A 15,141-nucleotide genomic window follows, 5' to 3' on the forward strand; every position below is an offset into this window, starting at 1 on the left:
ACAGCTTCCCAGACTGACCATTTATGCCATTGTGTAGACCTTACCAAGCAACTTGAAAGATAAAAGTTAGGCAAATGAAAACACTGGATATGAACTTCTCTTGATTGACCGTAGTATATTTGGTGTCATCCTTAGATCCAAGAGATTCAAATTATCAACAAGATTTACACAATTTTTTTTTATGCATGTTGACTTTGGAACAGGAACTAACAGAATATAAAAAATGTCTTAACCCATGCTTCGCAATTTAACCTTTGACAAAGGTCCAAAATGAGCATATGAAAGATACTTCAAATAACACACAAAGGATTATGAGAAACAAACTTACCATTGGCCATAATCATTGTGATATAAAAGCTTGATGATGAGTAATAATAACTTTATTCTGAAGTGCACGCCCCTCGTACCCCTCCATGAAGTAAACACCCAAATATTAGACAAATACAAAATTAGAGATTAAACATTACTTGTTCCTCTCACTGTATTAAAGGACACTGTCTGTTTCCTGAGAAGGTTCCTGGCATACCTGATACCACATCAAGAGCATATGTCCTTCTTCAGAACATTAAACTTCTTGGGTCTGTCAGTAATCTGTTAATTCATCAATGGTTGTAAAAAGAAAATCAGGAACAAGAAGAACAAAACCCCTATAATAAGCCTTCTCTATCATCCCTGCCTGCTTGCCCCCCCTGCCTTCCCCCTCCCTCCCACATAGCGGCTGGTGGTACTTAGATGACTCAGTTGTACTAAAACACAACTACCTTTTGGCAGGCCAAATACTGGAAACGAATCAAGAGTTGCACTAAAACACAACTACCTTTTGGCAGGCCAAATACTGGAAACGAATCAAGAGTTGCATTAATTTTCTTTACATATCTCACAATGCCAAGTTGGGATCTGGAGACAGCTATCTTATTATAGCCTCGATCAGTCAAAGCCTAAAATCAGTAAAACTTCAAAATTCAAGACATTTGCTGCATCATCATCATCATTAGCATAGCATAGCATGTTAATTTATTATCATGAGGCAAAACTTAAAAATACTGATAACAGACAAACTTTGGCCTAACCATTACTCCTCCTGGCAAATCCAATATTCTGCTACAAGTATGGCCGGCTCTAGGGCCAGTTTTATGACCGGTGACCTTGAAATTTTATGATGCAATACGTTTTGTCAACATCCCTGTACCCCAATACTTTGCCTGCATATGCAGACTGCATATGACATGACATATGACTGCATATGCATACATACCTTTCATGTATGCCATTGCCATGGTCTACGATAGCCAATAAACTTGTTCCACATCTTTCACCAAAGCATTCTTTCCCATTCAATTGTCATTGCAGTAAATATGATTAAAGATTTGTGGTAGCAACTTCGGCAATGTAAATTCACTTGACTTTTCCCCCTAACCTTGCCTCCTGTCCAACTAACAGCCCCCCCCCCCCACCAAGTTTCCTACTGTGTCAACTAGCATACATTTCCAATTACAAAGGAATTAGTCTCTTCACTGATAGGTGCTATGTTTTCCAATCCGAAAAAATATGTCTGTTCAATTTCACTTGCAATTCTAGAAATCGATTTCTTCCAACCTTTTTTATCCAGATTTTAATTTCATGATCGAAGATTTAAAAAAAGAAATAATAATAATTATAAGACAGACCTGGCAGGGAAGTAAGGAAACAGGACGTTAACCTGCAGAATGCTCTAAGACAAATGAAAACTTCTACTAATAATATATAAAACAAAAACAAACTAAACATGAACAAAAATATGAGTCATGAACAACAAATATGTTGACGAAAGATGTACCGAAACGAGCTGTCATCATCCAAAAATACACCCAAAATATTTATCAAAATTCCCATCACAGTAGATTTCAAACCATTAATTAGTCATGTTTTGCATGACTAGAACCCTCCTATTACCAATAAAAACACATTTGGATTTTACCTTCCATCCACCCAGTAATGTAAATTGTAGTTCAAAAGTATTTCTATGAATGAGCCCTTATTTTCACATATTGAAAGAATGTTTAATTAATCACACTTTTGCATCCATATGACTTTACAGAGAAAACTATTGTTATTGGAGTGTCAACGGTCTAATTGTTCCACACTATAATCAGAGATAACTTGAAAACCATTCTGACACACTCTTTAATGTGTGTGGGAGATAATCCTCTCCCCCTTTCCAATCCTATTTATACACTGGAAGTATCCATCAAATTTCACAAACATTATTAAATCTATTACCAACACATTTAAATCTGGACCTCAAACATCCATCCATACATCACACACCATTAATCGTAACCAAATATCCTTATTTAACACTGTAGCTGTTTATCTTGTCTTTCTCAGGGACATGACGCCTGGACAATTACACTTACAAATTGTTTGTATGTCTTGATGTAATAAAGAAGCAAATCTAATAGAAACCATCAGGTATAAAAACTCATCCAGGCTGTTCTTGTTTCTCACGAATTAACTGATGCATTGGATTATTAGCAGTATTTAACTCTTCTTTGATAAAACAGTCACTCATATTGTAGACTTTCCATATCACCTTTCAAGAAAAGACCTTTAAATCAGCTTTTTACATTTTTTCTTAATAACATTAACAAAAGTTGCTGTGTATAGCCATTGTGAATAATGATGTCTCGAGTCATTGTTCTTTGTCTGTTCTCTTCAATGGTGTGTATAACAGACACATAAGACAATATCAATCAGTTACCTCATCTAATTTTAGCTCAAGTTTATAGCTTTCAGCTATTCTGGTAGTTTAAGAATAAAGTTAAAACAATGCACTTCTCGCAATCGTTTACCAATTTACTTTAAACACATATTCATTATGTTTAACTAGATGTGGTTCTGAATGAGACTGAAGATACAGACAGATTATTCATGTCATTAATCCCTTCTTGACATAGCCTTTCTTCGTTTGTACAGCACCCTAACCAAACACTTAATCAAACTATGCAGTATCTATCCCCTCCCCCCACCTATTCCTCCCCTCACCCTCTCTCCCCTCCCCTCCGTAGGATTCAACATAACCTTCAGATTACATCTCTGCTTTGAAGATTTCCAATATTATTGCCAATTCATTATTATCTTGCTTATGGAATAATATATGATCACATCATATTAAGTGTCGATTCAGCGAGTGATTGGTTTTGAATCAAGAGTACACAAATAGTTGAGAGGGTTTTGGGTAGATATGATGGATATTGTAAGCTTCTTCTAAATCTGTGGCTGCATTAAGATGAAAACAGACTACAAAATGACCTTTAAAATAATCCCACGTTGATTCATGTAAGCAAGCCTTCCTATCTGTTTACATTGCAACAAGATGTCTTCCGTCATGCAGTTCACTAGTCTTTTTTACGATGTGTACATGCACTAATGAGAGTCTGCTACCCCTGTACCATATGTGGTGCAGGAAGCATTACAATGGTTATTTAATATCATATTAGACAAACCATAACACAATTACCAATCTCATAAAAGATGTACCAAAGAGGCCAAAAATTGTACTCTCGAGTCAAAATCAAAATTGCCGGCCTGTTTTCTGCAGTTTCTACGTTGAGTTTTCATCTCAAAGGACCTTTTTTGAGATAACCAAGAAATTGAATCCAATTTTGCATGTGTTTGCAGGCACCATTCCATGGGTAAACTTTCAACCTCACTCTCTCATCTCTGATAGAAAATTACCATGGTAGGTTGGTAGATAGGAAGAAATTGATTACATGGTGTGATATGGTCACATCAGAAGCCTATTCTTATTCTGAGAATATGCACAACAAGTCTTCATTAGTGGGTTACTATGGCAACTTTGAAGTTACATTAAAAATATCAGTTTGTAGCATTGATGGATTTTACTCTGGAGAGTCATAAATATACAAGTCATGTATCATTGGTGCAACATGAGTCACATTACATAATCGGTGGGAATGTACTTCTAATGTCTAGGAGAGATAAAACACAGGAAGTAACATCGTTCAATTATTCTCGATTACACTGATTGGCTGCTAACGGAGGCACTTTTATGATTCCTGCCAACAGGCAACAGGTTGTAATTTCGGAAAAGCTCAGCATTGATCTGCTCCCTAGCTCATTGTTAGATTCAATATTAGTCAGCTTTCAGTGGACAATATTACCAGAGGGAAGAAGAGAACAGAGGCATGACCTTTGTCCCTGGGTGCATACACCTATGATTTCTATGGCATAGATTAAATGTCAACATCTTTAGTTGTATTTAGTTCATGGATATCTTCAGAGAAGGAATCATTTCTTCATTGAGATCTCTTCACAGACATAATACTGTTGCAGGTACTTGATGACTGTGGGATGACATTACCTGACAGATTATTGCTTTAAGATTGATGAACTACCTGGTCACCACCACTCTGTATAATATCCATGGCAACGGTGTGCAGCGTGAAATCTACAGCATGGACAATTAAAAAACTCATTTCACTGTACGTAAAACGGGGGGAACATGAACATATTCAAATAGCACATGTATCATACATTTTCGTATAGACCTCACAAGAAGCACTATATCCATGAGGCTCAACAACACGTTATGTAACATTTCTTTTATGAAGTACTTCAGAGCCACATATTAAACGTTTGATTTCTTTAACACTAGATAAACATTAACAAAATGTCAGAGTTTACTCTGATAGTTTTCTACAAATTTTGTCAATCTGAGTGTAGGAGAACTAAATATATTTATCCTTGTTTCAATTTGTCTCTTTTGGGATTACGGATTCCTTGTTAAGTTTTATTCATCTTCGTTAACGACAAAAGACTTGAATGATAAATACCTGCAAAATAACATCTGATGACAAAAACTACGAAAAAATAGAATTTCCCATATGACAGAGTATCGTTTTCTAGAAAGTAATGAACACTTTTGAGTTTAATAATTCAATAACTAAGGCTACTTGCTAACTGGTATGTAACTACTGTAAGTGTACTAAAATCCAATTTCTTATTTTTATAGCTTCTCATAAAATCGAGTAATTGATTCTTTTGACTTGCTTTAACGTAACTCATATGCGCTCATTCTTCAATGTTTTCCTTCCAAATCCCCATGTACTGAATATGCATGAGCTTAAACATAACTAAAAGACTAATATAAGCAGGCTGCTGTGTAAAAGAAAAGGAAAAGCATATTAAAGATATTTGCATACTGTAACTTAAAAAGACTTTCATCTACAAAGATCATGACTAGGTGACTCATATTAGTCTGAACAAATTATCTCAAGAATATACACAAAGAAAAAAAACCTTGAAGTAAAATTGGCTTGGAAGATGATTACGTCCCAATATGGTGAAACATTTCAGTAAACATAATATGCAAGGTTCTTCCAACGGTTGATCCAGGCACAACCTCCTCCAATGTAAGACCAATCGATGTCTCTTGCAGACGGCTCGCTTGATCTCTGCTGGAACTATCCCATACGAACAAAAATGTTCAGTGAATAACACAATCTCAGTAAGAGTGCATAACGTGCTTTAAAAAAGCTCCCAAAAAGTATCTGTGAATGAAACATGCTATGTGCAGTGTGCTCCAATCAGCATGTCTCTCCCCATCAATATAGCCAGTAACAAGCCCCGTCATGGCTACGACCTGCCCGCTAGTTCAACAAACTCAAATGTGCATGTGTGATGCAACTGTTTTGAAAAGTGTTAAAACAAGACTTAAAAAAACTCATTTAAGTACCAAGTTTTTTGAGAGTCTCAAGCTCAAACGCAGGCGATACTTATCTGCACATCGATACGACTATACACACTGATAATAATACTTTACTGTGAAAGTTCACCACGATGTTTTACTTCCTTTGCATGATAGTAAAGAATATATTGATAAGCACGTAGTTACTTGTTATCATCAAAACCACACGTTGAAGAAGACTCACAGCGGCCTGTAAGTGACGATCATTGATCCTGTTCGGCTTTAACAGTGGGCTGCTGTTGGACGATCATCGGCTCCCCATGGACACTACTGGCTACTGTGGTAGTCAGCGCACTGGACACACCATGGTTCTCCACTAACTGCTGGGGCCCTGGTTGGGGCACTACCATTTGTGGGCCAGCGTACCGAAATGCAACTGAACCATTGAGTTCTGTCGGGTGGGACGGTTCTGCCCAGTGCTGTGTGGGGGCTAAATACTCTTTGTTCACACAATTGCGTAATATCTGAGGTATACGACCAGTGATGGCCCTCCTTATTTCCCCCGCAGCACTTTCGCGTACCTCCGAGCTACTCTGGTCGCTGTACCAGGCCGAGTGAGGTGTGCATATTAAATTGGGGGCTTCAGCCAATGTGGAATTAGACGGAGAGTATGGTTCATTCTCATGCACGTCCAATGCTGCAGCACGAATACGTCCTTCCTTCAAAGCCTGAGCGAGGGCGTTTTCATCTATTAGGCCACCTCGGGCTGTATTAATTAGGAAAGCTCCTTGTCGCATCTGCTTGATGGTAAATTCATTGATGAGGTGGTGGTTATGATCGTTGAGTGAACAATGGAGGGTTACGCAATCACTCTGAAACAAAAGGTCCTACGAGAAAAGAATAATTAATACTTGATTAATACTCGAATGGCAACTTCACCGAAATGCTTGCTACTTCTTCATTAGATCAAAATATATTAACCCCTAGGCCTTGGCGATCCTTTTAACATTGTGAGAGTACCCTTGGATTACTTCATGTATTGTTGAAGACCTATTGTATTTGAGATCTTCACAAAACTAAACAGTTCTTGTACTTACCAAGCTGTATCTACATACTAAGTTCAAGAAAGATGTATTTTTTGAGTTATCCTACTTTAAATTATGTTGACTGCAAATGACCTTTGAGCTACACCAATTTCAATAGGGTAATTGAACTCACCAAGCTGGATCTTCTACCAAGTGTGAAGTTCAACAAAGATGTACTTTTTGAGTTATTGAGTTTACAAAGTTTTCAGACTTTGACCTCTTTTGACCCCAAATGACCAAACTTCCCAGAAAGGGTATGGGGTGCTTGTACTCAATAAGACGGATCAACATACTGAGTATGAAATTAATCCACCATGAAATTTTTTCTCTTTTTCTATACAAGCAGGTGTCACATACACACACTACCACCATTGCATAGCTTCCTTTTACCTCCATCAAGGAATAAAAAATGGACTCAAAACCTAGCCCAGTAAAATCAGATGGTTTATAGATAGCAAAGATTCATTCCTAACTTCTTATTATTCATGAATAAATTATAACTAGGTGTACTAACACAGTGACTATCATTTGCCTGCAAGCATTTTCAAGAAACATTCAAATTCCGTTTCTTTCAATATTTGAGTACTTTTCAAAAGGCTGTAACCACATCAGAGTTTGGAATGTGATCCCATCTGACAGTGCAAAAATTGGGGGAGGGGGGGGGACTTGACCTTAGTAAATTCAGTATATATGGGGTATAAGTAGCACACATTACTCCTCAAATGTTTTACTTTCCAGTGAATGACAAAGAAGATAACAAACAATTTAGCATGAGGAGATACCTTACTACTGATACTAAACCAGCACGCACGTGTAATTACTTAAATATAAATGGAAATTATAACTTGAAACTAAGTCAATGTATATATATATGATACAGGCAAGAAAAGAGAATTCTTTGAACAAATTAAATATCCATGAATCTCATCTTTGGACCACCTTATTATCATAGTTAGACAGAAATTTAAACATAGGTCCAATAGACAGTTGCACTTCCATGAAAAGAATATATTTCCTTCACATCTTTCCTTAAATATCCATGAATCTCATCTTTGGACCACCTTATTATCATAGTTAGACAGAAATTTAAACATAGGTCCAATAGACAGTTGCACTTCCATGAAAAGAATATATTTCCTTCACATCTTTCCTACACAGAGATAAACATTTCTACCGGTATAGGCGAGCAAGTGTGTAGAGAATTGGGGGTTTTTTCAAGTGAAATCATTGATTACAAACAACTATGGTAACTGGAATTACCTCATGAACCAAACAGATTATATCTTTATATTTGCCTGTAAGTAACATCAAGTCATGTAGGCTACTCAAAACCAGAAAATGAGGTACAATAAAATATGATGTATATTTACCTGCAATGTGTAAACTCTGGTGAGCCCCAAGGACTTTTCCATGCCATCACTGAGGTAGGGGTCATAAAATATAATCTTAAACCCAAATGCCTTGGCCCTGAGGGCTACTGCTGTACCGACTCGGCCTGATAAGGTAAAAAGGTAGATTCAGAGGTAATGAAATAATATGAATAATTCAGAGGTAATGAATACTACTCAAACACTTGGCACCATTCTGCACAGAGATGTACCTAATGGTCAACAATCTTGGCCCCAACTAGAGAAAGTGAACAAGCCCCTTAACTTTGCCACAATACGTCAAAGCATCAGGGTAAGAAAGAAAGACATAAACATTTACTAACAGATCATCTTGCACCAATAGTGATAACCCACTACTGTGTGTATGAAAGAGCACATTCTCACTAATTGACCAATACCAATGGACCAGCAAACTCAGATTAAAGACCATGACAGGACTTAATAGAAGTCTCTAGCCATCCACACTGTACAAGGCAACAACCCTTCACTCAAATATCCAAGTAATGCAGCAACCCTTACCTCAAATATCCTAGTTATACAGCAGCCTTACCTCAAATATCCAAATTATACAGCAACCCTCACCCCAATAATCCAATTATACATCAGCCTTACCTCAAATATCCAAATTATACAGCAACCCTCACCCCAATAATCCAAATTATACAGCAACATTTACCTCAAATTTTCCAAATTATACAGCAGCCTTACCACAAATATCCAAAATATACAGCAGCCTTACCTCAAATAACATACCCTTACCTCAAATATCCAAATTATACAGTAACTTCTTACTTCAAATATCCAAGTAATGCAGCAACCCATAACTCCAATATTTAAGTTAAAACTACTTCACACATAAAAACTGTCAAACATCACACATCAGAACTTCCAAAGAAAAGCTAAGTGACACCATTTTGAAAAGTGGAAAGTACCACGGATAGACATTTGGTTCCCCTGTCTTACCTAAGCCAATTATTCCAAGTGTTTCACCCCTGATTCTCATTGCACCCTGGCCAGCTTCTCTTATCTGTTCAGCTCCAACCAGCTTCTTTCCAGTTTTGACCATTTCTGCCATCCAGTGAGTTCTCCGATAGACGTTCAAGATGAGACTCATCGTTGAATCTGCGGTTTCCTCAACCCCGTGACCAGGCACATTACAGACGGCGATACCTGCAGAACATGAATCCATTCCATATTCATGAATCAGTGGAGCCCTTTACATATTCATTACTCAGTGAGTGACTTGCATATTCATGGCTCAAAATGGGAAAAGTCATCAATGTGGTCCCAAATGAACTGGACATTAAAGTTTGGCATGAAAGCTTCATATTTCATCTATTTCATCATTATCAAGAGCTATGAACAATTTAAAAAACAGCATCCTATAGGACAAATCAAACAAAAAAGTAGATGTAACGGCTTTATTATAAACAAGTTTCTAATGGTCATCAATAAGAAGGGTATCTAGACATTAGAAACAACATTAAATGACTCTGATCAGGTGAATCAATCTCTAGTTTCTTACCCAATTCCCCAGCTGCTTTCACATCGACATTATCATAACCTGAGCCGATCCGAACGATGACACGAAGAGCTTTAAATTTCTCTAAATCTTCCTTGGCTAACGTTATTGAGTGATAGAGCATTGCTCCTACAGCTTCATTTAGAACCTGAAAGAAAGAACAGTTAGTTAGTATACATGACGTTAAACAAATCATGCAAAACCAAATGTTTATTATGTTTGTCATATTTCACATTCGACACATAGACTGTGTATAGGTGACATATATGACTTTCCAACCGTAGGATTTCAATGCGCCAAATATAACTTTTATCATTGCTTAGTTGCAGAGGGCAATAGTGGATTTTGGAGCACTAGTATTTTGCAATGAAGACGGCAAGAAAAATTTTTGGGAAGAAAACCTCATTTACACATGTATGTACAAATCATAGCTCAGACGTGCAGTTGAGGTTCTCCCAAACATAGCTTTTTAATAGCTTTTGTACTAATACAAGGAAGATCTTCCTGGTCTGAACAAACCTGCCGCTCTGTTCAACCTATAAACTACATGGACAATTTTTTTGTTTTCATTTAAATAACAAACTGGCTCCCTGGCCCCTGCCAAGTGGCTCCTAGGTTTACCAAGGAAGCCTATAAATGAAGAGTCACTTTTCCCAGAAAGTGGCTCCTGGAGCTCAAAAGCTTACTGTATTTTCAACCTGGCTACAGACACTAGTACTATATAATACAGTAGATGCTCGGCAGCGGTAATATTAACAGGATGAAAGGCATGCTGTGCTGACAACTAGCATATTTCTAGCTGAACATAAAAGTATGTTCTGTGTATGATGTTGACAGTGGTATTGAATCTTTAATACTGGCAACAACAAAACAAATCACTAAATGAGTGATGTAGAAGGAAATGTCAGAGCTGTTCACACAATTTAGATCCCAACGTAAGGGATGGACGGTCTTATCATCAAAGAGTTATACAGGTCTGTGAGTTACCGAAAGCTAACATTGTTCTCTAATACTGTCTATCCCTTTAATTCCTAACTACACCCCGCCTTCTCCTCAAATGATTCTTTACCCTCTCTCACCACCCTTTTTCCCCAGCCCTCATATTCCTTGCCCCCTCTTCTCACCTCAGTATACTATTAGAAAGATTAAATTAGTAATATGACAGGGCAACCACCAAAACAAAAAACTGTAAAAGTCATTACATCCTGCAGCCCTTTATCTCTGGAAATGTTGGACTTCCTGCCTATTAAAGGCATAAGCCAAACCAAACTAAATGTACAGCTAATATCACTAACACTCACAAATATCACTAACACTCACAAATATACATTTGCTTTATAAAGATTTTTGTCAATATGTTAATCATGAAATAGAATCAAATAACTCCCACAAAACAAGTGGTACAAAAAGCAGTGTTGAATCTCAGTTCTTTCAGCAACCAAGCATCCCCAGTTTGTTTCAACTAGAAATATCCTAACATGTCTAACGAGTCATCCTACTGTAAGTTTGTTACAAAACTGTGAATCTATATATCCTTGTATGGGCGTTCAAACATGTGACTTACAAATTACAAAGCTGAGAATGAAGCTACACCCACAGGGAAACATCAAGAAGAATTGTTATTGTTAGCACCAACACCCCCAATAAAAACTTATGTTTTCTCACACTATATGTATCACATACCTCATTTTTGCTGACTATTTTTTAAGCATGACAAAATCGTCCTACTCTCTCCTGCATATCCTTGTAGTTTAATAAGGGTATTTAAGTACGTTGGTGTGACAGGCTGTACACATAATACAGTGCTACACCAACGCAAGCTATACCACCTGATACAATGTCATGATTTATCACATTGCAAGAACATTCCTTCACATTCATGTCTAATTTGGAGAGTTAGTTGTCTTTAAAGTACACAACTCACTTGAAGCAATAGGACGGATGGGGTTCAAAAGACAAGGCATAGAAATGACTAATACTAGATACAGACAGAATAAATTCAATGCCCACATAAAACAGAGGATTGGCAAACATTCTTGGAGTTGCCAGTGGAATACTAACTGTCTTGCACCTTTTACCACGCCTGTTTACAATAATCCTAACTGAATGGTGCCAGTAGTCAGGGCGTTAATTTCACATTATCCACATAACAGTAAATCAATAGCAGGTTGCTTCAAGCATGACCGACCACTTTTGGAAACTTCCTTACAAACCTTTCGAAGGGAACAAACCTGTGCAACTATTTATAGCTCATTGAGTTCCCTGTTAAGTCTCTACAGCATGATAAAACTGTGCACAGTTAGCAACGTGTATGCACGAAACAAACAGGAAGTTTAAATACAGTGGACCAGATTTGACATCATCAAAGTGAACATGACAATCCCAAAAGATGCCCCTGCTGCCTTGCTGCTGCCGCCCATACCAAATTAATCACCAGGTACCGTGGGATCAATCTTTAACATGTAGCTAAATCCATCTCAGAGATGGCAATGTCCAATCTAGGTTGCATCACCAACAATTGTCACTTCCCCTTTCATCGTTAAAGGAGTAATACGTTAATACCAAATTAAGAGACTCCCAGTCAAAGCAATATTACCAATGATCTAATGCCACTTGAGAGCAAACAGCTAAGAGGAAACTGCCAGTCCTTAAAAGATAACTTAACATGTATATTCAATCATGCCTTACAACAGACTAATGAAGACGACAGTCTTGAGACATGACTGATACATTCTTGAGAATGTTGGTAGGGTAGTACTAATCTATAATTATAGTATAGGGGGAAGCACAAATCCGTTCTAGAGTAAATAGTGTAGCATACCTGTGTTCAAACTATTGGATATATGTGTAAAAAGCACAGGTTTTTAACCTGACGCTGTGCAAAGACACCATAGTATACGGGAAATGATAGCAGGCTCTTTAAAATCATCTCTTTAAAGTGGTCCAGAGGGTGTGATGCAATGATCCAAGAAGACAGACTATGTGATTACATATTAAGATATTATATACAATACTGTTATTTAATAACTACTACCCCTTTAATTTACCAATCAGCTCAAGATGCCGGAATGCCAAACCTGACCAAAGAACTGTGTAGTTAATATTCCCTTCCTTCTTACGTCCCAAACATGGGCCCTCGGACTGCGGCAGGAAGGGGATATTGAATGCGGAAGTGTCTGACACCAGTCAACATTTTACCACCAGAGCAGATGTGCAATGACAGGAAGATTAGATCAGGACCAAGGAAGACACTGGTTTAAAACACCAAATCCCTAGTGTAGCATACACACACTACCAGACTTATACTTATACTGTAGTAGTGCCAGTCATATATTATGTGGAAGGGCTTTTTTTTTTACTTGCACGTTTATGATTTGCTTTAAAAGACAATGTACACAAGTTACTTAATGCAAGATTGCTACCATGTTATCAATGGTCCAATGGTCCTCACTGAAAACTAACTTCACACACTGCTTATCAAAGAGAAAGAAAATTAATCCAAATTACAGTTTGTCTGGAATATTTCAATACTAGGTAAGCTAGTGTTGCTGTCACCATAACTGGGTAGTTTTCTCTGCAATGCAGTTTACCAGCATTCTGACATCTCCAACCTCTCATGGATTGGTATTACAACATATGACAAATGTTGATACCGGATATAAATTACTACTTTATCAATAAAATAATAATCAATCATAATAATCAGGCAGTTATTTAATTTTACACTTAAGCGACCACGAACGTGGGAGAAGCCGCAAGGGCTTATGGATTTCAACTTTCACGTCGGGTGGCTTCCAATTCAACATTTAAGCTCAATTTTGGAATCTTTTCCATTTAGCAAGTCCCTTCAGACAGGAAAACCATAGGTTGCTCTGGGAAGAAAAACCCACCTTACTATGACCCCGCCGGGGATCGAACCCCAAACCTCCCGATTGCTAAATCTCATTGCTTCAAATGCCACTGCCTTTATTCACTCGGCCACAGCACTGGTATCCTTCCATTAAGTATTGCAAGGAGATTAACATGCTGCATATATAAAGATCTGTCAGTAACAGCTTTTTTGATCTGTCAGATACAATTTTATTACTTGCAATCCTGTCAAGCTGTTCAACTATTCCTTGTGAAACTCATCATCACACATTATACTTCCAGAGAGAAATTGTAGTATTGCCTCTAAGTCACGGTTGTGCTTTCCTAAGTACTGTCAACTTTTAAGAATGCCTTCAAAAAACTACTTAAAACCAAACTTTCACCTCTGGTTTTGTACTTCTTTTGTTAACCTTTCTTTCAAATTCATACGTTATGATACAAGAGTTTCTACAGAACAAAGCTATCTTTGTGACTGTATTCAGGAAACACGTTCTGCAACGTCACACACAAACAAGCTGATTTAGTTATGCAGACTGACAATATCGAAGACTGATCTTACAATAAAAACAATTTAAAGATGAAACACGACCACAGACTTCCATTTTCAGCCCAAACCTTCAACTTTCTCTTTCTTTATGTAATCACTTTCCTCTGTGGGTTTCCTAGTTCCTGTGAAACCTAATGATTAATTTCTTCTCAATCTAACTATGTAACCTTAATATAAACTGGTAGTGGCTGCGCTTTAATATCATAATAGGATTGAGTCTTCCTTCTCTCACCATGACAATTAACTTTCTTGATTTAATTAATTCTATATTAAAACAAAAGAGGACTAATTAATCATTCCTTCTTCATTGTCATAGACAGACCCTTTCTAGTCTACAAAAGCATCCTCCTTCCTGATGCTGACACGCAATATCACTAAAATGAACGGTGTTGCTTCAAATACCTTTTCGTGGATTTCTTGGGTGGACTGAGCATCGCAAAACGCTACAGTCGCTACATCTTTCAGTATCGGCATCTCAACAGAACAGTCACGGCCATCTAGGAGGGCTACTAGGGGACGAGAGGGCAAGGTATTCTGGGAAGGCATGGCTGCTGCTGGATGTCTAATTCCTGTCACAAAGTAAAAAACACACACAATGGGGATAAATGGCATCTCATCATTCGTTTGCCACACATTAATAATCGCAATATGATATGATAATAATGCTGCATATCAGAAGATACTTTGTGGTAGAATACAAAAGTCAACTGTGAATCAAATACTTCATTTCTGAGATGACTGAGGGTATTGGTGGTACTGGTTAGGACTACTTGGGGTGGACAAGAGAACAGTGATTTTACTCGAGAAATAAAGAACATGAACCAAATGCAAATAACAAAATGCTGCTTTAAAATATGTAAGGTATGTAAATGTGGTTAAAATAAGACATGTAAATATGATTAAATATGTATCATAACATATGTAAAGCAAGGATAAATGTAAATGTGCTTGTTTTGCTAAGAGAAAATCCTAACTTTTCAATTCTAGAAATGTTGTTAAAGATCATTTTCTAAATCTATCAAAGAGTAACAATACTTCAT

At 37.3% G+C, this 15,141-nt stretch overlaps 1 protein-coding gene across 4 annotated transcripts in view; it reads right to left on the reverse strand.

Moving 5' to 3' along the window:
- Positions 1–95: 95 nt before the first annotated feature.
- Positions 96–15,141, reverse strand: part of LOC139967799 (C-terminal-binding protein 1-like) — a 41,061-nt gene continuing 26,015 nt past the window's right edge. For 3 of the 4 annotated variants that reach the window (XM_071971893.1, XM_071971892.1, XM_071971894.1), the window contains exons 4-8: positions 14,504–14,670; positions 9,688–9,832; positions 9,126–9,332; positions 8,145–8,269; positions 96–6,576 (exon numbers count right to left, since the gene is read on the reverse strand). In XM_071971893.1, coding sequence (XP_071827994.1) covers positions 5,953–6,576; positions 8,145–8,269; positions 9,126–9,332; positions 9,688–9,832; positions 14,504–14,670 — 1,268 coding nt within the window. In that variant the 3' untranslated portion in view covers positions 96–5,952. The remainder of the gene's footprint in view (positions 6,577–8,144; positions 8,270–9,125; positions 9,333–9,687; positions 9,833–14,503; positions 14,671–15,141) is intronic. The other variant, XR_011793153.1, reaches the window with a different exon arrangement.

This window comes from Apostichopus japonicus, chromosome 5 (assembly GCF_037975245.1).
Source record: "Apostichopus japonicus isolate 1M-3 chromosome 5, ASM3797524v1, whole genome shotgun sequence".
NCBI lineage: Eukaryota > Metazoa > Echinodermata > Holothuroidea > Aspidochirotida > Stichopodidae > Apostichopus > Apostichopus japonicus.